At 34.8% G+C, this 23,709-nt stretch overlaps 1 protein-coding gene and 1 pseudogene across 1 annotated transcript; one reads left to right on the top strand and one right to left on the bottom strand.

The window, feature by feature from the left end:
- Positions 1 to 16,745: 16,745 nt before the first annotated feature.
- On the bottom strand, positions 16,746 to 19,468 carry LOC111568047 (ecto-ADP-ribosyltransferase 4-like). Its single transcript, XM_023269499.3, has 3 exons — positions 19,111 to 19,468; positions 18,749 to 18,888; positions 16,746 to 18,607 (listed from the first exon to the last, which is right to left on the bottom strand). The coding sequence occupies exons 2-3, from the start codon at positions 18,884 to 18,886 to the stop codon at positions 17,867 to 17,869; spliced, it is 879 nt and encodes a 292-aa protein (XP_023125267.3). The 5' UTR covers positions 18,887 to 18,888; positions 19,111 to 19,468; the 3' UTR covers positions 16,746 to 17,866.
- Positions 19,469 to 19,803: 335 nt separating this feature from the next.
- On the top strand, positions 19,804 to 21,558 carry LOC111568042 (GPI-linked NAD(P)(+)--arginine ADP-ribosyltransferase 1-like; annotated as a pseudogene).
- The last annotated feature ends 2,151 nt before the right edge of the window (positions 21,559 to 23,709 follow it).

Genomic DNA, 23,709 nt, shown 5'->3' on the forward strand with positions numbered 1-23,709 from the left:
AGAAGAATGTTAAACATTTTAAAAAATGCAAAACATTTAATTGGATCATAAAACCTTTAAAAAGACAAAACATTTAATTACAAAATTAAATGTTTAAAAAGACAAAACATTTAATTACAAAATTAAATGTTTAATTAGAAAATTACATCTTAAAGACAATAAAACTTCAAATAGGAATTAAACAGAAAATACAATGAAGCATTTAAAAAGAAAACTAAACATTAAAAGGTGGTATATGTATATATAATTTAATTGTATTTAATGTTTTCCAGAATTAAACATTTAAAAAATACAATTAAACAAGAAGAATGTTAAACATTTTAAAAAATGCAAAACATTTAATTGGATCATAAAACCTTTAAAAAGACAAAACATTTAATTACAAAATTAAATGTTTAAAAAGACAAAACATTTAATTACAAAATTAAATGTTTAATTAGAAAATTACATCTTAAAGACAATAAAACTTCAAATAGGAATTAAACAGAAAATACAATGAAGCATTTAAAAAGAAAACTAAACATTAAAAGGTGGTATATGTATATATAATTTAATTGTATTTAATGTTTTCCAGAATTAAACATTTAAAAAATACAATTAAACAAGAAGAATGTTAAACATTTTAAAAAATGCAAAACATTTAATTGGATCATAAAACCTTTAAAAAGACAAAACATTTAATTACAAAATTAAATGTTTAAAAAGACAAAACATTTAATTACAAAATTAAATGTTTAATTAGAAAATTACATCTTAAAGACAATAAAACTTCAAATAGGAATTAAACAGAAAATACAATGAAGCATTTAAAAAGAAAACTAAACATTAAAAGGTGGTATATGTATATATAATTTAATTGTATTTAATGTTTTCCAGAATTAAACATTTAAAAAATACAATTAAACAAGAAGAATGTTAAACATTTTAAAAAATGCAAAACATTTAATTGGATCATAAAACCTTTAAAAAGACAAAACATTTAATTACAAAATTAAATGTTTAAAAAGACAAAACATTTAATTACAAAATTAAATGTTTAATTAGAAAATTACATCTTAAAGACAATAAAACTTCAAATAGGAATTAAACAGAAAATACAATGAAGCATTTAAAAAGAAAACTAAACATTAAAAGGTGGTATATGTATATATAATTTAATTGTATTTAATGTTTTCCAGAATTAAACATTTAAAAAATACAATTAAACAAGAAGAATGTTAAACATTTTAAAAAATGCAAAACATTTAATTGGATCATAAAACCTTTAAAAAGACAAAACATTTAATTACAAAATTAAATGTTTAAAAAGACAAAACATTTAATTACAAAATTAAATGTTTAATTAGAAAATTACATCTTAAAGACAATAAAACTTCAAATAGGAATTAAACAGAAAATACAATGAAGCATTTAAAAAGAAAACTAAACATTAAAAGGTGGTATATGTATATATAATTTAATTGTATTTAATGTTTTCCAGAATTAAACATTTAAAAAATACAATTAAACAAGAAGAATGTTAAACATTTTAAAAAATGCAAAACATTTAATTGGATCATAAAACCTTTAAAAAGACAAAACATTTAATTACAAAATTAAATGTTTAAAAAGACAAAACATTTAATTACAAAATTAAATGTTTAATTAGAAAATTACATCTTAAAGACAATAAAACTTCAAATAGGAATTAAACAGAAAATACAATGAAGCATTTAAAAAGAAAACTAAACATTAAAAGGTGGTATATGTTTATATAATTTAATTGTATTTAATGTTTTCCAGAATTAAACATTTAAAAAATACAATTAAACAAGAAGAATGTTAAACATTTTAAAAAATGCAAAACATTTAATTGGATCATAAAACCTTTAAAAAGACAAAACATTCAATTACAAAATTAAATGTTTAAAAAGACAAAACATTTAATTACAAAATTAAATGTTTACTTAGAAAATTACATCTTAAAGACAATAAAACTTCAAATAGGAATTAAACAGAAAATACAATGAAGCATTTAAAAAGAAAACTAAACATTAAAAGGTGGTATATGTATATATAATTTAATTGTATTTAATGTTTTCCAGAATTAAACATTTAAAAAATACAATTAAACAAGAAGAATGTTAAACATTTTAAAAAATGCAAAACATTTAATTGGATCATAAAACCTTTAAAAAGACAAAACATTCAATTACAAAATTAAATGTTTAAAAAGACAAAACATTTAATTACAAAATTAAATGTTTAATTAGAAAATTACATCTTAAAGACAATAAAACTTCAAATAGGAATTAAACAGAAAATACAATGAAGCATTTAAAAAGAAAACTAAACATTAAAAGGTGGTATATGTATATATAATTTAATTGTATTTAATGTTTTCCAGAATTAAACATTTAAAAAATACAATTAAACAAGAAGAATGTTAAACATTTTAAAAAATGCAAAACATTTAATTGGATCATAAAACCTTTAAAAAGACAAAACATTTAATTACAAAATTAAATGTTTAAAAAGACAAAACATTTAATTACAAAATTAAATGTTTAATTAGAAAATTACATCTTAAAGACAATAAAACTTCAAATAGGAATTAAACAGAAAATACAATGAAGCATTTAAAAAGAAAACTAAACATTAAAAGGTGGTATATGTTTATATAATTTAATTGTATTTAATGTTTTCCAGAATTAAACATTTAAAAAATACAATTAAACAAGAAGAATGTTAAACATTTTAAAAAATGCAAAACATTTAATTGGATCATAAAACCTTTAAAAAGACAAAACATTCAATTACAAAATTAAATGTTTAAAAAGACAAAACATTTAATTACAAAATTAAATGTTTACTTAGAAAATTACATCTTAAAGACAATAAAACTTCAAATAGGAATTAAACAGAAAATACAATGAAGCATTTAAAAAGAAAACTAAACATTAAAAGGTGGTATATGTATATATAATTTAATTGTATTTAATGTTTTCCAGAATTAAACATTTAAAAAATACAATTAAACAAGAAGAATGTTAAACATTTTAAAAAATGCAAAACATTTAATTGGATCATAAAACCTTTAAAAAGACAAAACATTTAATTACAAAATTAAATGTTTAAAAAGACAAAACATTTAATTACAAAATTAAATGTTTAATTAGAAAATTACATCTTAAAGACAATAAAACTTCAAATAGGAATTAAACAGAAAATACAATGAAGCATTTAAAAAGAAAACTAAACATTAAAAGGTGGTATATGTTTATATAATTTAATTGTATTTAATGTTTTCCAGAATTAAACATTTAAAAAATACAATTAAACAAGAAGAATGTTAAACATTTTAAAAAATGCAAAACATTTAATTGGATCATAAAACCTTTAAAAAGACAAAACATTCAATTACAAAATTAAATGTTTAAAAAGACAAAACATTTAATTACAAAATTAAATGTTTAATTAGAAAATTACATCTTAAAGACAATAAAACTTCAAATAGGAATTAAACAGAAAATACAATGAAGCATTTAAAAAGAAAACTAAACATTAAAAGGTGGTATATGTATATATAATTTAATTGTATTTAATGTTTTCCAGAATTAAACATTTAAAAAATACAATTAAACAAGAAGAATATTAAACATTTAAAAAAATGCAAAACATTTAATTGGATCATTAAACCTTTAAAAAGACAAAACATTTAATTAAAAAATTAAATGTTTAATGAGAAATTACATCTTAAATTTCTTAAATCTTTTTCATAATAAAACTTTTTAAAAGTTCTACTGTATTATTTTTTTTTCCTTTGATTTAATTGCTTTATGTTATGTAGTTTATTTTTTTAATCTTCTTTTTCTGTCAAGATTTTAACCCCAACCTAAAAATGAAATAAACCCTTAAATCACAATGAAAATACTTCTGTTGTCACAATCATGAGTTAGTCAATTATTCAGTTTATCAATTCAACTTTATTTGTTTAGCACCTTTTACACAGATGACAAAACTAAACAAGCAAAGAGAAAAAACTATGCTAAAACTATGAATAAAACTCAATAACATATTTTTTTTTAAAAAGATTTAACATGGTAATAAAATATGTTGTGTCCAGGGGATGGAGGGAGTTTATTGAAGTCTTCTTGGGCTCACATGGGAAATCATTTAATATATAAACTTGACATTCAGTCTAAGGAAACTGCAGAGCAACAGAAGAACCAACAACATCTCCTGTTTTCTCCTTTAATAAGTCGATTCTTGTGCTTTCAGACCAAAGAACTACAGACTCTTCACAACCTGCTCAAACTCTTGGTACAGGACCTCACCACGCGGGTCAAGAAGGTTTCTGTCTCATTTCTACTCTGAAGCTCACCTTCTCCTGCTCAAACTGCTGACAAATGTTTCTGCTGCTCTAAAGTCTGCTCTCCAGAACTTCCTAAAAACTCTCAAAGTCTCTTCTGCTGCAGGTTGCTTTGTAGAACTGTTCCAGAAAACCTCACTAAACCACATGGAGGGGCCTCAAGATAGTCGTCCAAATGAAACCATACAAAAACCAAACTAGCACAACACAAACGCTAAAGTCTCCTACAGCCTACCAGAGAACCTCTGAGAACAGAGAATCAGGACAGGAACTCTTACCTTCTGGACAACCAACGTTGGTTCTCAAACAAGAATACAGAATGTGTCTGACCAAAAACCTCTAAAGACTCACTACAGCCAAGATAAAGACACAACTCAGCTGCACCAAATCCACTAATCACTGACACATTAACACCATGTGCTAACTGTGGCTAAAGAACCACATTTACCAATACAACTATCCAGTACAAAGCCCTAAAACACACCAAGAAACACATTAAAGACGATTTTACTGCTGGAAGCTGCAAGCCAACGCCTAAAGAACAAAGGAAAGCAATGGAGCCAAACCCAGTTCACTGGTGAAGAGAAGCAGAGGAAATGTTTGCCTGCAGCTAAATAAAGCAGGAAGACACTGAGCTGCTCAGGTGTTCCTGATAACACCAAGCTGCTCAGGTGTTCCTGATAACACCAAGCAGCCACCTGGACAGCCAATAGGAACACAGCTACCTGGAAGTCCAGAGGGCTGGGTTAGTGAAGGAAATTTAGTTTAAAGTTGAAGCAGAAAGTTAACAAAGAAAGTTGAAAACCACCTTCTGATACCTGAAATCTCTGAGTTTTCACACAAAGAACACCTGAACATGTCAAACTGGTTCCATAGTAGAACCATCATTGTAAAAACATCATAGTATGGTGTGTTGCTCAAAAAACATTAGGACCCGGCTGTCAGGGGACAAACATGTAAGAAACATGAGAACAGAGAGAACCCAACCAGTAGGTCACAGTTTATCATCCCCCAGTCATCTCCTGAAGTCCATATGGTGAGAGACATCAGTATCTGGTTGTTAATTTACCAGAGGATGCTTATAATCATGCTGATGTGGTCTGTACTCTACAATATTTTAGTGACTCAATAAATGCCTAAGTCAACCCGCCCGGCCAGCAGGCAGATGGATCCCCCCACATTAGAGCCGGGTTCTGCTCGAGGTTTTTTTCCCTGTTAAAAGGGTGTTTTCCTTGCCACTGTCGCCTTTTGGCTTGCTCTGGGGGTCAGGCATATTGGTTCTGTAAAGCGTCTCGAGACAATTTGACTGTAATTGGTGCTATATAAATAAAATTGAATTGAATTGAATTGTTTTATTTAAAATGCTTTTTAGTTTTTAATAAACATTTAAGAGCCTATATGTAATCAATAAATGGCCTTTGCCTATCTTAAGAAAAATTCACTCAGAACTGTGATATGTTAACAGTACTAAATAAATCAATAAATACATGCATACACACAAAAATAAGTTAATACATTAACTGTATTTAGATAAGATTTAGATTTGAAAAAAAAGTTGTTTATGTTTTTGCAGAATCCAGTATTACTCACTGGTTGGTCATTACATTTTGTTAGTTTGATTTCACTGTTTAAAATGATGCCACTTCTGTTCAGACAGAACCTGTGATAATAAAACAATACAAATTTTTTAGTTCCGTGTTAATAAAGCACTTAAAGCTTTAAGTATGGCTAAATGCTTTTTTCAAAATTAAATATATCACTCCTTAGGTGGTAGTGGCCCCAAGTTCAGTAAAGTTGGAAAGATATTCACAGATTCAGACTTCCAGCATCAATAACTCATTAGATATAGGTTGTCAAACATAAACGGTGCCTCTTTCCTATTGTTGCAAGGCAGACAATGTGCTACAAGCCCAGTTTTATCAAAAGTAGCTGTCTTTCAAGCTACAGGAATAACATTGGTGTCTATGGAGTGAACAGGGTCCGTCTGCAATTTGCAAAACCACTGCAACAGTAAAGAGAGACAAATATTCAATAACTTCACTCTTATACATTGTAGTGTCACTAAAATCACTGCAGCCTTCAACTGGCTCCTGTTGACAAAGTGTTTTAACAGAAATGTAAATGCTGTAATTTGATTCTTTTAATGAACCATGTAACTTGAATGGATGTGATGCTGGTGTGACCACAGTGAACACGTCTGATGTTGCTCACAGTGGTCCAAGGGACGCTCAGGGAGTTTGTATGTTTGCTCAGACTCAGGAAAAATTACAGGGAACATTGCTCTCCAGCATTGAGAGTGTTTTAGGAATTCATTCATTGTGTTGTGAACTTTGAAGGAGCAGAAACTTTACAGCTGCCAAAAATATGAGCTCCAATTCTGGATGTTTTACGAAGTGAAGTTCATCAAATGAACACTTGATTTTTGCTGATAACGCTCATTAAATTACTGAAGAAATCTAACATAAAAACCTGTAAACTCTCAGGCAGCTTTTGTTAAAGTTTGTCTATAATTCTATCATCATGCTCTGGAACCAGGACTCTGCAGAAGTTCCTTCAAACAGGTACGTGTGTGTTTCTATTTAAGGCCTCAGGTTTTAACGTACAGCAGAGGATTAGAAAGGAGTGATTTTAATATTTAAATAAGTCCAGTAAATGTTTGGAGTAAAAATGCTTAAAATTTTGATTTAGATAGATTTGTGTCAAAGAATATTGTAGAGTTAAATAAATACTTAAATATATCCAAATGAGTTCAGTGTATTTACATTTTATAGAATATTTGACTTCTTAATCTTAATACTGTAGAGTCTGACCCTAAATATTATAATAATGATGTAAATCTAAATAATAAATAATATTGTAGTGCAGAGTCATTAAATTTAATCAGTTAAACTTACATAATAAATGTCACTGTACAATCTTAACCTGAACATTCATATTATTGAGGTAAATTTACATAAATCATGATATTCTAGTCTTAACTGGAATATGTCTAACATGAATCTTTTTGTATTGTGCTGATAAAAAACAATAACCCGACTTTCAGATGATATTTATTCACTGTGTATTGGCTAGTACAGAAGTATTAGTACAGAATATTATTTCTTGTTTTATGTACGATAATTGGCAGTAAACATTCTAAGAAGTGGAAATTGTCAGGGTTGTAATAGTGCTGTTCTTGCACAATATTTGTCACTTAATTGCCCTCAGGATGCTGTCGCTGAGCTACCAGTTTTACAGAACAGGCAGATGTTGCAGCTAATGATGTTGTAATTCACATAAACAAGGAAACAAGTCCATCATAATTTGAATGTTAACAGTCCAAAATGAAAAGGTCATATACAGCTTTCCTATTGGGTTAAAGAGCCAAAAAAAAAAAAAACAGGAAAAAAAACTTTGTAAAAGCGAGAGGTCGGTAGCAGCTTTAAAACTTACCCCCCCCCCCAAATATCTGTTGTACCCCCCGTGCCCCCCGCCCCCCACTAAAATTAATCTGGATCCGCCCCTGTCTGGCATGAAAGCTGGGATCGTTCTGCAGTTACTGTCCTCAACAAGCAGCAGGTGGCGCTGTGAGCTCCTCCCCTTCCCAAAGCACAGGAGGTCAGTCTAGTGACCTGCAGCATCCCACTGTCTGATTAGAGGAGACCCACATCACTCCATGTCCAGACGGCAGATGAATCAAAGTCTCTGCAGATCCCGTCCTGCTTACAGAGCGGGATGGAAATGAAAATATTTCTTCACTGTCACACTAAAATAAATCACTGCATTTAGCCTCTAGTTCAGAAACATATTTTGGGTATTTTAAACTCACTTTTTGTCTCTCCCACAATGTTGATTACAATTACATGCAAAATCATGCAAATTAGGCGATGACATCATTTAGCGACTTCTAGTGACTTTTAGGACAGCCAATAGCTACTTTCCTTACTGAGGAGTTGGCAACACTGGTCAAAACATAAACGATGCCTCTTTCCCACCGTTGTAAGGTAGACAATGTGCTACAAGCCCAGTTTTATCAACAGTAGCTGTCTTTCAAGCTGCACGAATAACATTGATGTCTATGGAGTGAACAGGGACCGTGTGCAAATTGCAAAACTGCTGCAACAGCAAAGAGAGACACAAATATTCAATAGCTTCTCTCTGATACACTGTAGTGTCACCAAAATCACTGCAGCCTTCAACTGGCTCCTGTTGACACCAATGTTATTTCTGCAGCTTGAAAGACAGCTACTGTTGATAAAACTAGGCTTGTAGCACATTGTCTACCTTACAGCGATGGAAAAGAGGCATCGTTTATAATGAGTTATTGATGGTGGAATTCTGAATCTGTGAATATCTTTCCGATTTTACTGAACTGTGGCCCCAAGGAGCCGTGGTGGGCGTCCTTTATTTTCATTTCTGAAAGGTGGCAACCCTACTGCTCTGTGACTTAACTCCATTTTGGGCGCATAAATCACACTTCCACCCATTTGTGCGTTTATAAAATTGTTACTCAACTACCCAGCTGCAGAACGTGCTGTCTGTATGACCTCATTACTGTGCTAGCGCGGCTAACACTGTATTAGCGCAGCTAGCGCGGCTAACGCTGTGATAGCGCTGTGCTAGCGTTGTATTAGCGCGGCTAACACTGTGCTAGCGCAGCTAACGGCATGCATTACAGCTTACTGACTCTCACAAAAACAAACCACATACAGGACAAAAAGGATTAATACACTCAGTGAAGCGCCCTCGTTCATGCTGGTAGCCGTGGTTGACCCCGGTCTTGTGAGGTGAACCGTCTGCGTCACATGACCGGAGGAGCGCCACGTGATTGGCTGGGCATTGGTTCGATTTTGGCCAGGATCGATTGTTTACGCCTGAGTCCCCCAGATGTGAACAGCGAATTTTTTGACAGCGAATTTTTTAACATTAAATTTTTTGATGGCGAATTTTGAACATTGAATTTTTTGATGGTGAATTTTGAAGACATTGAATTTTTTTGATGGCGAATTTTGAAGACATTGAATTTTTAACTGGTTTTTAGAATTATGATGAGCTAAATTCAGGCATAAAAAAATTCACATACGAAATTTTGATGCAAAAAAATTCAAAGTAAGAAATTCAGCAGCTTTTAAAATTCAGAATCTGATGAGTCTGATTTGCTTCCATAATGGAGTCCTGGCTTGATCAGCGCCTCTATCAGGATTAGTTTAATGGAGCCACTAAAAATCTCGATGTGGCACATCAAAACCAAATGCCATAACTGAATTTCAGGAAGGCAATTACAGTATAAAGGCTTGTTGAAAACTATGTCAGTATAAGGCTTAAGGAATCACTACTTTGATTTTTACAGTTAATGTTATTAATTATCTGATGTACAGTCTAATACATATACAGGTGAAATTTTGTTTGTTTTGGTGATGGCCCATTAAAATAGCACAGGAGAAAAGATGTTGCTGGGTATTTAAAGGGTGAAAACAATTATTTGTAGGAAAAACATCCATAAATGTTTAACAGTAAAATCTCCCTAATAAAAAATGAAACTCAGAGGAAAGAATCACACAGACAACTGGAAGCAACAAACTGAACTTCAACTCCTGTTAACACTATAAGGTCTGTGTTTGCCTCCTTCCACTGAAGATCTTCCGCGCTCTCTGTGATGCTTATGGATTTAACACATGCTTCCATAAGCATGCTGTAGATTTACAATCATTTGATGTTGCTTTCACTTGCACCCCAACAGTGTAGCTGCATTCACTGAAATGTCGACACTGGAGTTCAGTGAATGAACTGGGTGATCTCAGGTGGTCAGCGATATTTCAGTGGTGGCCATGTGGCACTCTGAACATCTGTTGGAGGCACCATTGCTGTACATCTGCAGCAAAGTGAAAATCTGAGCTACTGAAGGTCAGTAAAAACAAGGTTTTCTGGGGTTGTTCGATTGCTCATTACTGAATTGGAGATAATTTTTCTAAACAATCCTTCCTAAGGTTAATTCCTCAAAGGCAGCTTGAAATGACAAATACCTGTTCAAAGCCTGTTGTTTTCTATACAGCTTCCCCCACCCTATAGACATAGAGGAGGAACGAAACCTGTATAACAAATGTCCATTTACTGAGGACATTGTGTAATACTTAAAATAAGGTAATATTACTTGCCAGGATGTAATAACTGCCACTGAGAGCTGAGACACAGTTGTAAATGCCACACAAATTATTCTAAAAGCCCTTCATTATTCTTCATTTTCCCCCCATGTGTTGGTCACTCTGCCTCTCTGCCTCTCTCTGGTTCAGGGAATTTCAAAGCTCTGCAAAGTAAGTTGCAGAGGAAAATTATCAGCCGTAATCAGGACTAATATAAAACTCATGACATCAAGAATTACTCTCCTTCAAAATTCAGTGCTGCAGCAACAACAGACATTGTACCAAGACAGACAGCAAAAAGGTCACCCTGTACCTCACCTGAGAAAAATCAGAGGATGAATAGTCCAAAGATATTGTTCCCTGAAGGGGGTGTTAAATAAGGAACATTACCCTGGAGAAGAGAAATGTTATTGTAATGATAGTAGTGATTCAGGAAAACTCAGATGTTTGAGAGACAGAAAAGAATCTCCACCACAATTTTCCTGAAAGGGGATGAAATCACAAGTCGTCTTCTCTTGTAGTGTTGAAATTGTTCTTGTCTCAGTTTCAGTCACAGGGTGTATCCATTTGCAGGGAGACCAAAAGAAGGTTTGCTGTGCATGCAGCTCCTCTAAGAGTATCCCTGACAACTCACAGGTGAAGTGTAAACGTAATCTTCTGCAGGGAAACTGGATCCTGGCGCTCATGAAGAGGATACTTGGACATATATCACCTAAACGTTGTTCCAGACCAAGTACACACCCCCATGGCAACAGCACACCCTGACGGCAGCAGCCTCCTCCTGCAGGACAATATGCGCTGCCACACTGATAAAGCTGCTCAGGAATGGCTTGAATAACACAACAAACCTGGCTTCAAAACTACCCAGATCCAATTCTAATCGAGCATCTATGAGACGCACCTGAATAAGCTCAGTCCACAGAATCCTCACCCCTAAACCCAGAGGATCCAAAGAATCAGAAGTACCAGACACCACAGCACACTTTCAGAGATCTTATATCCAAGGCCTGTCAGATCACAGCAGTTTTGGGATCTAAACAATTTCAGGCAACAGGCAAATTGTTAGAATATTGTGACTGATCACTGTGACTAACGTCTGTATGCAGTGGCATTCACAGCTACAGCAAAACACAAAAATCTTACTTTGTCTTATTTGCTTATCATTTTTTTTAACATTCTGTCTTAATTTCTCTATATTGTTCTATCACAAGTTTGATTTGTTTATTTGTGAAAGTTGAATCCGTTATAATGGGACTGCGTTGTGTCTACTGCTCAGTCTGTCTTCCTAATATACTGTGAGAATCTTGTGAGCTGAACCTATTAGCACATGGACATGAACGCTGTCAGCAAGTGAGTTTGAAAAAACAAAACAATCAGATCAGTTCCTCGCTGATATCATATTTAGAAATTTTGCATAACCCACTAAGCTGAGCTCTTGTTTTATGTCCTTGTTTTTCTGGTGAAAGGTAGTTTCATCTCCTGTGTATGATTTACTATTCTGACAGCACTGAACAGCGTTTCTTCTACCTGGAGGAACCAGCAAGAGTCTTCTTCCAGTGAGACTATGCTGCTTGTTCTCATCGAATGTGTTTGCTGTTTTTACAAACCACATATTAACTGTGATCTTTACTGTTATCCAATGTCATTGTTTTGCTATATTGAAGTTATTATTTATCACTTTTACAGTGACTTTTAAGAATGGCAATACACTCTTTGCTATTAGCATATATGATTTGCAAGACAAATTACTTAAAGGCACGACACTGCTTTACATATGTTTCATGTAACAGAAATTATGCATGGCCAAATGCAAACTTGCAGGTGTTTTGGAACAATCAGCCACCAAACTACACAGAAATGTCTGCAACTGCTATATGCTATATATATTGACTGTAATTGCATGTGTAGCTTGCATGTGTTTTATGGCACCAATCCACACATTAATCACACACAAATATTATAAGATTCAGGTAACAGTTTATACATATGCATATATGAATGCTAATGTGTGTTTATTTATTCTCTGTATTGTATATGCTGTCAATTTTACTGAATTTAAAATGTGAAAGCAGCTGTTGTTTATCATACCATACAGCACGCAATACTATGAGCAGTCCAAGTTTTCTGTAGACAGAGATTGGAACTGATTAAAGACTAAATGCTCTTGCATTCTAGACAATTCGGTTCTAGACCTTTTTAGGGAGAGGAGAAGAAAATCAGATTTTATCTAAGTGAGACGACGTGACCAAGAATGCATAGTAACCTGCTGGAAGACACAGTAGTCGAAAATCCATACATCAGTACCTGTTCAGGCCAGTTATCCCAGCTGTGGGACAAAATGCAAGGCACAGCAATGATTCGAAGAATTCATTTTTCTGATGATATAAAACAAACTCCTTGCAAGCTTTTAACTGATATGTCAACGGCAAACCTGCATCAATTAGAAAAGACATTACCTACACTAATAAGATAATCAGATTTATTGAGAAAGTTTTGAGCTGGTCTCCATGGACAGCATAACTGAGGCTGAAGCAGATACCTGCAAATCACTGTGAGGACAATAGAGCATCTGGGATGGTGGAGAGGAAAAAGACTGCTCTGAATGTAAAAAGGCAAAACAGGAGGTTTGGAACGCATGCAGTTATTGGATGAATGAGCCGAAGTGGGGGGCAGGAGAACAGAGGAGAGGCTGGACCAGAGAGAAAGGTGTGAATGATCCTGGGTTGAAAAGCAATAAACTTAGAATACGAGGAGCCTGTGGGGCTATTTGAGCATCATTTCAAACCTTCACTTCACTGCTGATTGACTAGGACTCCTGTCCCTGCTCTACTCTGCATCAGGTTTGTATCCAAGGCTGTGTAGCTTCAGATCAAAGGAGTGATTTTATACATGAATTTTGTTGAAAATCACAACCATAAATTTTGTCTCTTCTTCTCTACAGACACAAAATGGACATCCGTTTAGCAACGAATAATTCCCTGAGCCTCAGCGGTATCGGTGATTTTCACTCTGTGGAATTAGCCCTGGCTACAGTTGCGGTCAACATCTTCCTCAGCCTTCCTTTGAATGGTTACGTCATGTGGCTAATATTAAGGGGACCTGAAGGGAATTTGTCTTCAGACTTCTTTTCTCTCAACTTGTCTGCGTGTGAGATCATGTTTGCCTTATCTACAATGTGGTATAATTTTTTCATAACACTGAGATTACCCTTCTTTTTGAAAGCACACGTGTTTGCACTTGGCCTTCTCTTTACGGGCCGCCCTCTCTTCCAATGTTGCATCTGTCTTGATTGCTATGTTGGGGTTGTCCACCCTGTGTTTTTTCTTCGGTGTAAACCCCTGCGATACAGAGCGGCCTGTTGTTCGGTTGTCTGGCTGATTACCTTGGTTTTCTGCATCTATTCTGTATGCACCTACGAGAATGATCTGTATCTTTATGGGGTTTTCGCCCAATATCTGTTGTACTTCTCTGTAATGTTTTTCAGCTGTTTCTCTGTTGTCAGGGCTTTGAAACACCCTGGGCCAGGAGAAAAAGTCTCAGAGAGAAGAAAGAGCAATTCATTGAAGAGAAAGGCCGTTAAAATAATTTTGATAATTATGATTTACATGGCCATTAGTTTCTCTTCATATCTGGTTATAATTCCAGTCCAGTGTTGCCTTGATGGTTTGATTTTTCGCAACATCTTAACCGTCTCCACAAGCATAGTTTTAATAACCGGGTTTGCTCAACCTCTTCTCTACCTCCACAGGAACAGAAAATTCTACTGCTTGAGGAAGCGCTGATTATCATTGTAACTGTCAGTATGCCTCCTTAGAGTTACATGCATGTGTATGTTCTGTGTGCTGCACTATGATAACATGTTGAAGTGAAACTACTTAAACCCGGTTGTGCTATTCTCTTGAAAACAGCAGAAGTCTGTATGTATTATTTCCTGATTCTACTGGATTATTACGGTGATCATTCTTTTTCTTTTGAAGTACGTTTTGCTTGTTTGTGATGCATTAAATGGTATAATAAATGTTATACCTCATAAGTAAGGTTCCACTGTTTAATTTGTTTGAATAATGTGCAGTCGTGTAATCTATCAATGTGTGAGTGAGCGTCTGCTTGAATTCGAACATTATTTGCATGTTAAGTTAGCAGGCGTTATGCAAATGATATATGCAAACATTTACATCTGATTAGATCATTCAGCAACAGGACAAGAATAACTGTGGTTTGTATTTATTATTTTCAAATCATTTGATTAGCAATATTAATGAAATCATATTAAATGAAGCTTTGCATTTATTTTAATTATACATTGAATTTTAGCAGTGAATTTGATAAAACTCTGGTGATTCTCGATTAGCGTTTTCTTTTGGCATGACCGGATCAAAAGAAAACTAATCTGACGACAAGACGACAATATGAACACAATCAATGTATCTGGTGATTCTGATATTCATTCTTGAGCCTGAAATACTGAACTGAAGGTTTTTGAACTTAAATGCAAGGTAAATGAGGCTACCCAAATAATTTTTGCTCTCTTATTATATTAAGAATATATCATTTTAACCATTACTTCCCTGTGTGTCTTTTTTCTATTATGTGAGGTTGTGCACAGAAGTAAATTTTCCAAGCATTCACGAAAGTGTGTGCACAGATGTCGATTTGCAAACTAATTGATTTAAATCTTCCAACCGCAATTCACTGTCTTCATTCTTTAACTGGAGTTATTTGATGAGAGTGAATAAGTCTTTCAGTAGGAAATTCCTTCCAGCTGTTTCTCCAATCATTATTTCTTATCATTTCCATACACCATAAAACACCCCAGAAAGACAAGTCGATGTGTGTTTTTTTCCACCAGATGGCCCTGTTTCCCTCCTTTGTTGGTTTGTTTCTTCACACAGCACACATTTGCTGCCATCTGCATTGTTTTCATACAGAAAAAGGTGCAGAAAGTGACTCAAAGCAAATCTCCTTGTTGAGAAGATGTTGGCTAAAGTATCTGTTGACTCTCCAGAAGACAGGGAGATGTATTTCTGCTTCAGGTTTGTGAAAGTTGAGAGTTTGTTGGGTATCCAAAAGGAAAAAGTACAACGTGTGACACCTGAATGTGGTATTTCTGCAATCTGCATCATTAAAATCATGATTGACTTTTTCATTTGTCAAGGGTTTAAACATAAACCTCATATTCTCTTCCTTCCCCTTGGTGATGAAAGGTCTGTTTCCATTTTTATGCCTCTGTTTGTTGTTGTAGAATTTCTCTGCTTCACTCCAGAGTAAAATGTTTTTCCTTCTTTTTCTCATTCACTAGATACTCCTTCTTCACACTGTATGTCATCATGTCTTTACAACCACAGTGCATCGTCAACAGAATTTGGAAACAGATCGAGTTAGACTTGACTTTTAGCAAAGTTCTGCAAAAGTAAAAAAGACAATAATAATTGGTGATCAATCTTAATTTTATAAATCATTCATAGTTTAGCAAGTAGCCATTATGACCATCTTAAATTAGTATACAATCCTGTACACAAAATACCTCTGTTGTTGCACATTTTTTGTACTTTTTTGTCTACGTCAGTCATTTCTTTAGATTTTGAAGACTATGCTGTCATTTTCTGTAGTGTAAAACCACTCAGGCAAAATGTGTATGGATGGACTGAAACTGGGTTTGATGAATGAGCAGCAAATTATTAGATAATCCAATGTTTTCCTTCTCTTTGCCTGGAACTATCCAATCGCCTGTCTTGGGGGAAGGCCAGGGGGAGTATTTGATATTGTCCTATCAAAACAAATCACTGAAGCTCCGATGTCCAGACTGAGGTGCAAGTAAAGGCAGCATTGATGATTGTAACAGTACATATCTACAGGATCTGTAAACAGATGAGACTAGACAATTGATTTTCCCTTTGGGGATTAATAAAGTCATTGTATTGTATTGTATTGTATTGTATTGTATTGTATTGTATTGTATTGTATTGTATTGTATTGTATTGTATTCATGGCTTCCCATTCATTGTCTATATGAAACGTCCTGCAATGCATTCTGATAAAGGTTTCGGTAGGAAAAGAGAGAGATAGAGAGAGGGAGAGCTGTGCTAATTGACACACTTCATTAATTACTTAGAATTTTAAAGTATTTACATCTAAGCATCTAACAATAGAAAAAACTATATACTTGTCTTCACTACAGACAGGTGAGTTGTCACACAAACTTATAATCTGGCTGTTATTAGTTTTCTGTAAAAGTCTCATTCGTTTGGTAAAATGTAAATACTTTTTCCTCAATATCACATTTTTTTCTTATTTTATTAGGATAATTTTCCATTTTACAGCAGTGACAGCATGGATGTATTTCATCACTATCAAAATACAGCAACAGGTAGCAATAAAAATACATTTTATTGTTTCATAATTGGCTGTAGTAAGACAAATTATCATCACACAGGGACAGAATTTTCAATATTGAAGTCGTAAATAAGCTCTGGATGTCTTGTCGTTGAGTGAACTATTCCCCCTCAAATAGTTTGTGTACATCAGAAAATTTGTAACCCTCACTGTAAAATATAGGGCCAAGGTATATTAGTGAGTGATTTCTTAACTCTTATTTATAGCATTTAAACAGCAACAATAATAAAAATTACAGAATTTTAGTTATGGCTTTTTAGGGTCCATATTACTACCTCTTTTGAAAACTGTCTGAAGACACCACTGCAGGTTTAAAGTATTTACTGTATTCCAATGCATTGTTTGAATTGAAAGGAAGAGTTTACGACTTTTTCTTCACTTGCCACAGCTCTGTTATCATTCAGTCTAACCTTACAGGCCATTCCACTCAAGGGAGGGACATTCATAAAGTCTGCAAATTCCTGTTTGAGTGCAGTCGTTTGGAGAAACCGGTGCAGAAACACCGGAGAACAAAAGTATCTCTTTATATATAATCTATATTATTTCCCCTAATGGCTTCTGCATTTTTTAACATGTGTCATTAATGTACATGCAAAGGTTCCTGTGGCTGCTGACAGTCCCACAGTATTATTGCTTTAACTGAAAGGTTGTTATAACAGTTAGCACCATTTTTCTACTCCAGAACGGAATGATGATCAAAATCTGAACTTTAAAAATCTGAAATTATTTGGCTTTTATTTTGCAAAACTGAGCTTACTAAGGAGAATGTTGCATTTCTTCGTAACTTTCAAAAACATCTTTTGTGAATTCTCACATTGACAACCATCGCAACCGTCAGCTGTCTTTCATTTACTGACTAACTCAACATTAATGCGACAGCTACAAACACCAGCAGAGCCCCCAGCACTGCAGCCACATAGCACTTCTCCTTGTATTTTACAAGAACAGGAGAACTTATTATCAGCAGGATCACACATGCTGACATCATCACAACTTGGCTTCCTTACCAGTGTGTTGAACCAGGTCTGGTATATGTATTTATGAGCTTTTCAGTCACTTTACAGTTGAGATATCTCCTTGGCACTTTGGTGCTTTGTAGCTTATAGACCACACTGCACCACGGATCGTTTGTGAGAACATCTGTGACTTTGAAAACCTCATAAGTAGGAATGAGCACTTGCCCCCTCTGGTTTATGCTGGAGTAATATGTGATATCAGCACCGAGGCACGTATAAATCTCAAAGCAGGAAACATTCCCATCGAATCCAGCTGAGCTCTTGCTTGAAGTCGTCCACGTAAAAGCACCAAAACGCATGTTTGTGCTGACGATATTTTGCTTGAACTTCTTCCATGTCCTGTGATAGGTGGTCCTGCACCATGTCTGGTTGTGACGCACAACTTGAATAGCATCCGTCAAATAGAAGTAGAAGTAGTGGAACTTAAATCCATCTGTGATGTACTTGTGTTTCCCCGTTTTCACTGCTCTGTTGAACTCTTCTCGGATGTATTTCACTTTGGTGTACAGGTACAAAACTGTTGCATGGTCATCTTTCAGGTCCTTGTGTGTAGGTTTCTTTGCATTTCTTTCGGCGAATGCCCAGGTGAAACTGAAGTTTCTGTTGAAGTGCGACTCAAACACACCATAAAGGTCAATCACAGAGGCTGTGCTGGATCGGCAACCCTCGTACATGTCATCAATGGATTCTGTAGCCATATCCAGAGGAAAAGAGGTCGCCTTAGTTTTCTGTAGTTACAGATAAAGGACAGTGAGAAAATTAAACTTTTGTGGAAAGGAGGATAAATTGGAAGAAATTAAAAGCAAATTTTGAAGAAATCCGACAACAAGTAAACTGCATGTTTTTGGTTCATAATAAAATCCACCCACCTCAGTTGGTCTCTGAGGCCACCAGAGTATTAGAAATGGGTCATCATACAATAGGAGCACCAACCCCAACAACACACAAAGGGCTGTGCAGTCTCTCAGTGATTTCAGTTCGCACGCTGGTTTTTTGTCAAACTTCATATCTGAATGAAAAAAGTACAATGTATCATGGATATGGAGCAGAAATTTAATTTGTACGCTTCATCTGCAAGCAAAAACAACAGCTTAGGCTCTGAAAAGGAAGAAAATAACTGCAAACTACCATCAGGAATGACGCAACATAACCCTGTTGTCTGATCCTTCAATAAACATTCTCATATTACGGCATATTACAAGAATATGACAATCTGAATGTTTCAGCTTACCTTTCCTCTATGAACTGCTTCTAACAGTGGCATGTAATTCCTCTGAAAGAAATGTGAAGAATGCAGTCGTTTGCCAGCAAAGAAGTTCCACATCACAGAGTTTACAGGTATAACCGCACGGCTCACACGTTCTTCTTCACAAATTCCCTCCAGCATATTCATATGCCGTGCATGCGTTCATTGGGTGCAAATGAAAGAAACTGATTTTGTTATATAAGTGTTTGTATTGCGAGAGGGAGGTTCTACTTGTGGTTGTACTGGCAAATCCTGTTGCGTAGGTAGCTCAAGGAAAAAACAAACAAAGGGAAGTTATTCAGTTGCAAAACACAGGCTTAGAAGGGTTTTATTTTTTGGACACTAATAAATGGTCTACTGACACTTTCTCAGATAAAAGACCGCACTTCACATGTTGGTGAATTTGATAAGTTATGAACCAATGCAATAAATGTAAGACTTACAAAGCTGCTGGTAAATGTAAACTGTAATGTGTTCTTTTATGCCATTGCATATGCATTTGCACATCAACATTGTTACCTTTGAGTTTATTGCTGACTAAAGAGATGAGTTAAAACTAAGGACAAATAACTGTTAAATTCAGTGCTGTATTTTTATTTGTAGTCACATTATGTGCATTAAAATGCAAATACAATAATTCCATGTTAGTCTGGGCTATATGAGACATGAGAAAAAACCATGGTACAATCTGTGGTCATCAATCCAATGGTTGTAGATCACGCTATGAGACATCAATGGCCAAAGCGGATTTTTGGCAACAATTTTGCGGCACGTTTTCAACAACATCATTAAACTTAGAACCTACTTCAACAAATGAACCAGAATACTGCATGAATTGATGCAATCCACGAGGACGTTTTTTTCCCCCACACTCCAGCAACAAACAAAACTTTGCAGGAACATTAGAGCCACACTGATGGATGGCACAAGCTGATAACATGCCTCTGTTCTCTTTTGTTTAATCATATCTGAGCACTGTGGTTTACCACACATTCATCTGACATTGTACAGTCTGACACAATCTGAGATAAAGACTTTTAAAATCCAGAACACATTTAATTGGGACTTCCAATAAATGTACAGAGGCCCCGAAATGATCATTTCTTTCTCGCTTTTTAAACTTGTGCAACCTGTGCTGCACAATTTCGTATTTATCATGTCACAGGGTTTCCTCCTTGATTCCAGGAAAGTCCATATAAAAAGCAAACATTCTATATGGAACCAATTTCCTTGTGTTTTTCTCTTTTTTTCCAGATGCACTATGCCTTCCTGGATGAGACAAACATGTCACAGAAAAGCCTTTACATGTGCACTTACTTCTCTTGTCATAGTGGGACTGCTCACATTTGTGGTCATATCTATATTACTCAGCAGGAGACGTATTCTCAGAGAGGTGTGTAAAACTGTATACTATTTAACTATATATTTGACATAATGTTAAAGTTGGTTTTACACTGAAAGTGTTTACTACCAGCAGATTCCACAGGATTTAACCATTAAATGAGATGTTCTATTGTGATCACAAGCTATGTTCAGAAATTGCTTTACACTTCTCATTGATGTTAATATTGTTCATTTAAAGTATGTTGCCATCTACTGGACACTGTGAAAAGCAGTGTTTTCTGATTTCAGAGGTTTGGTGACTGCCTATCCAAAGCTGAAGCTGTGACTGATAAAGCCATAACACAGAAATGGGAAAGCTGCAGTACAAACTTCAGTCAGGCCTGGAGTGACGCGGAGTGAAATGTTCGAGAACCCACTGACAACTACATAGAAAAACATCATTTAATAGCTTTATACATGTACACAAGTTTGCAGCAACCTGTCAACCACGTCAGTTCGGCTAAACAAAAGAAAGCATTTGGGTCTTGCCTACTTTATCTTTTACTAAGTGAAGCCATTCAAATCCTCAAACACAATCAGGTGACATGTCTCAACACATATTACAGAACAGAGACACTTGAACATCACCTGAACATCTCTAACAAACAGGTTCACTTCGACACCTTCATATTAGGTTCTGATGAGAAGAACTTTACAGGGATTGCTTCATGTTTCTAAGTATACTCATGTTTTGGTGCCAATGTAACACGTTACTCTGCCTTGAAACAAAATAATCAGGTGCTCATTCCTCCCTATGAGGTTTGTAAAGTCACTGACATCCAGACAGAAACAAAGGGATGTAAAGTCCTTTTCAGACTCAGGAGCAGCCTGAACTGTGTTTATGACCGAGAGAGGGATGTGTTGCATCCAATATCTGCAGTACCAGTGGAGGGATTTTGGATCACTTTAACCATTGCTTGTGTTATTATCATTTCAGTTCTGCTCCCCTTTGTTGTTGTGAGGGTGTGCCGTAAGAGGACTGCTTTATTTTACGGTGCTTTGTCTTTGCATAACAGCCCAGAAATCGCTCTGAGACCTGTATTAGGCTAATAATGTCATGTTGTAAAACATCAAATTTTGCATACTTGAAAACTTGCACACATTAAGAAAAATGTGCATAATTTTATGAAATGTTATTTTCAAATGGTGCTTGTCATTTTCTTGTTACCCAAGTCCATTTCAGAGTCACTAAAATATAACACTTCTTGAGCAGCTTCTCGGCTACTCAACTAATATTAATGCCTGAAAGTTTAAAGCGTGTTTTAACTCAATTATAATCACTGTTGGTGTTTCATAAAGATCAAAAACATTTTTACTGTAACATAATGCATATAGAGTCAACATGTCAACATCGTTGCAATCATCCATAATAATACTGTTAAATAACATAAGTAAGATACTGTGTTCTTACCTAACAGGTACCAGTATTTTAAGGTAGCAATAACCACAGTGATAATTAATCATAAAATTACCAATCTTTAATTTTCATCATCCGTACTGTATACTACAAACACTGTAAACTCAAAGTAGCTAAAGCATAAATCAAAGATTACAAGTGACAATGATAATTTGAATTAAATACACAAATTAGACAAATAATATTTCACTTCAGAAGAATGGCATTGAAATGAAATGAAAATAATGACATTAATGCAAGTTGAGCGCAAAACTGACTAAAATATATATTTTTAAAAAACCTTCACTCTTAATTCAACTAAACTGGTAGGTCTTCATTCAAATAACATGTAGTTAGTCTGATCAAATGTACCAAAACATAAAGCTTTTAGCAGCTTTAATAGCACTACTACAGACAATCCCTCTGATGGCCCAAAAATGGACCATGTGGCATCTAGGTGAGAACAAAGGTTAAAATAATAATAATAATAAGTTCAGAGGTATCATGTCAGACCATGCAGATAGTCTCAAAAAGCTCTGTATATTTAAGACAACTCATGTTCATACCCAGTGTAGGGCATGGACATTAAAATGAACACTAATCCACCCTCTGGAAGAACGACCAGTCAACTGTTGGTACATTCTATTGCCTAGTAAAAACTGAGGAATGTTACTCTACAAGTTCATATTTGTCACCCACCAATTACTTGCTGATGTAATTCAACACCAGTGATAAATTTACCTCTTTCAAAGTGTCAACATGTCATTGAGGGAATGAAGAGGCTGAAGTTTGCCAGCTACTTCAGCCCTCCAGGCCTTAGAAAGAGAGAAATTTATCTTCTTGCCAATGTTGTTTTAGCGTGTGCACAATGACTCGCATTGCCAGTAAGGCAAACATAGTTTGATACAAAATATGCTGTTGAGTAAGACCTTGGAGACTGACAAGATTCTTACCTGAATTTCAGCAGAAGTGTGGCTGTACATGTACGCACATGCAGGTGAAAGTTAGAGCTCCTTATGTGGTGGAGTTTTTCAGGGTCTCTGATGTGAAATTTGTTATATTCTATTAACACAACTCTAAAAGTTTCAAAGCTACCTCAAGAGAGAATGTTAGATTTCATTTTGAGCAAGTTCACCTCATCATGTATATGTACTATTCAACCACTGCAGATCACAGAATAAAGATTTTGTCAACCATTTTTTGGCTTCCTGCGCCACATGGCGCTTTGTATGTCATTGACCTTTGCCCTCCGAGACCTAATGATTGATTCATAACAAGACCTTTACAATATTCCACGACAGTTATCGGTGCATCAGCAAAAGGGAACTTGACATTTTCACATCTGCATCGTCAACAAAATAAGTTGTATTAATTACATCAGATCTTTCAGAATACTGAGCATTACAACACAGGAATACACTGTACTTCCTCCTTTGCAACAAGCGCCAAACCAACTAGTAAGCCAGTGTAAGGGTCAAATTTTAATCAAGAAACTCTTAGCAGGACTACAAAGCTTTCTGAGTGTGCAGAAAGCAGCTGCCTTTGTGACTCTGCTGAGTGCAGGGAAAATCTCTAAACTAAGACTCCAATAGAATTTCCAAAAGGAAACAAATCTAAATGTGAAACATACATAACTAAGAGAACCAAGTAAACACAAACCTGGTATACATGAGGAGCACATATTGGTGTTCAGCAAACAGGCCAGTGTCAGCAGGGGGGCAGAAAGGGGACAAAACAGGACAAAGTGGTGGAGAACAAAGGAAAACACAGCACTATTTATACACAAAGGGAACTATTAGAAGACA

This window comes from Amphiprion ocellaris, chromosome 4 (assembly GCF_022539595.1).
Source record: "Amphiprion ocellaris isolate individual 3 ecotype Okinawa chromosome 4, ASM2253959v1, whole genome shotgun sequence".
Lineage (NCBI taxonomy): Eukaryota > Metazoa > Chordata > Actinopteri > Pomacentridae > Amphiprion > Amphiprion ocellaris.

Excerpts from the sequence above, each read along its gene's own strand:
- LOC111568047 (XM_023269499.3), bottom strand. The coding sequence starts at position 18,886 with ATGAAGTTTGACAAAAAACCAGCGTGCGAACTGAAATCACTGAGAGAC. Across the intron at positions 18,608-18,748 it reads GGCCTCAGAGACCAACTGAG|AAAACTAAGGCGACCTCTTT; the intron begins GTGGGTGGATTT and ends CTGTAACTACAG.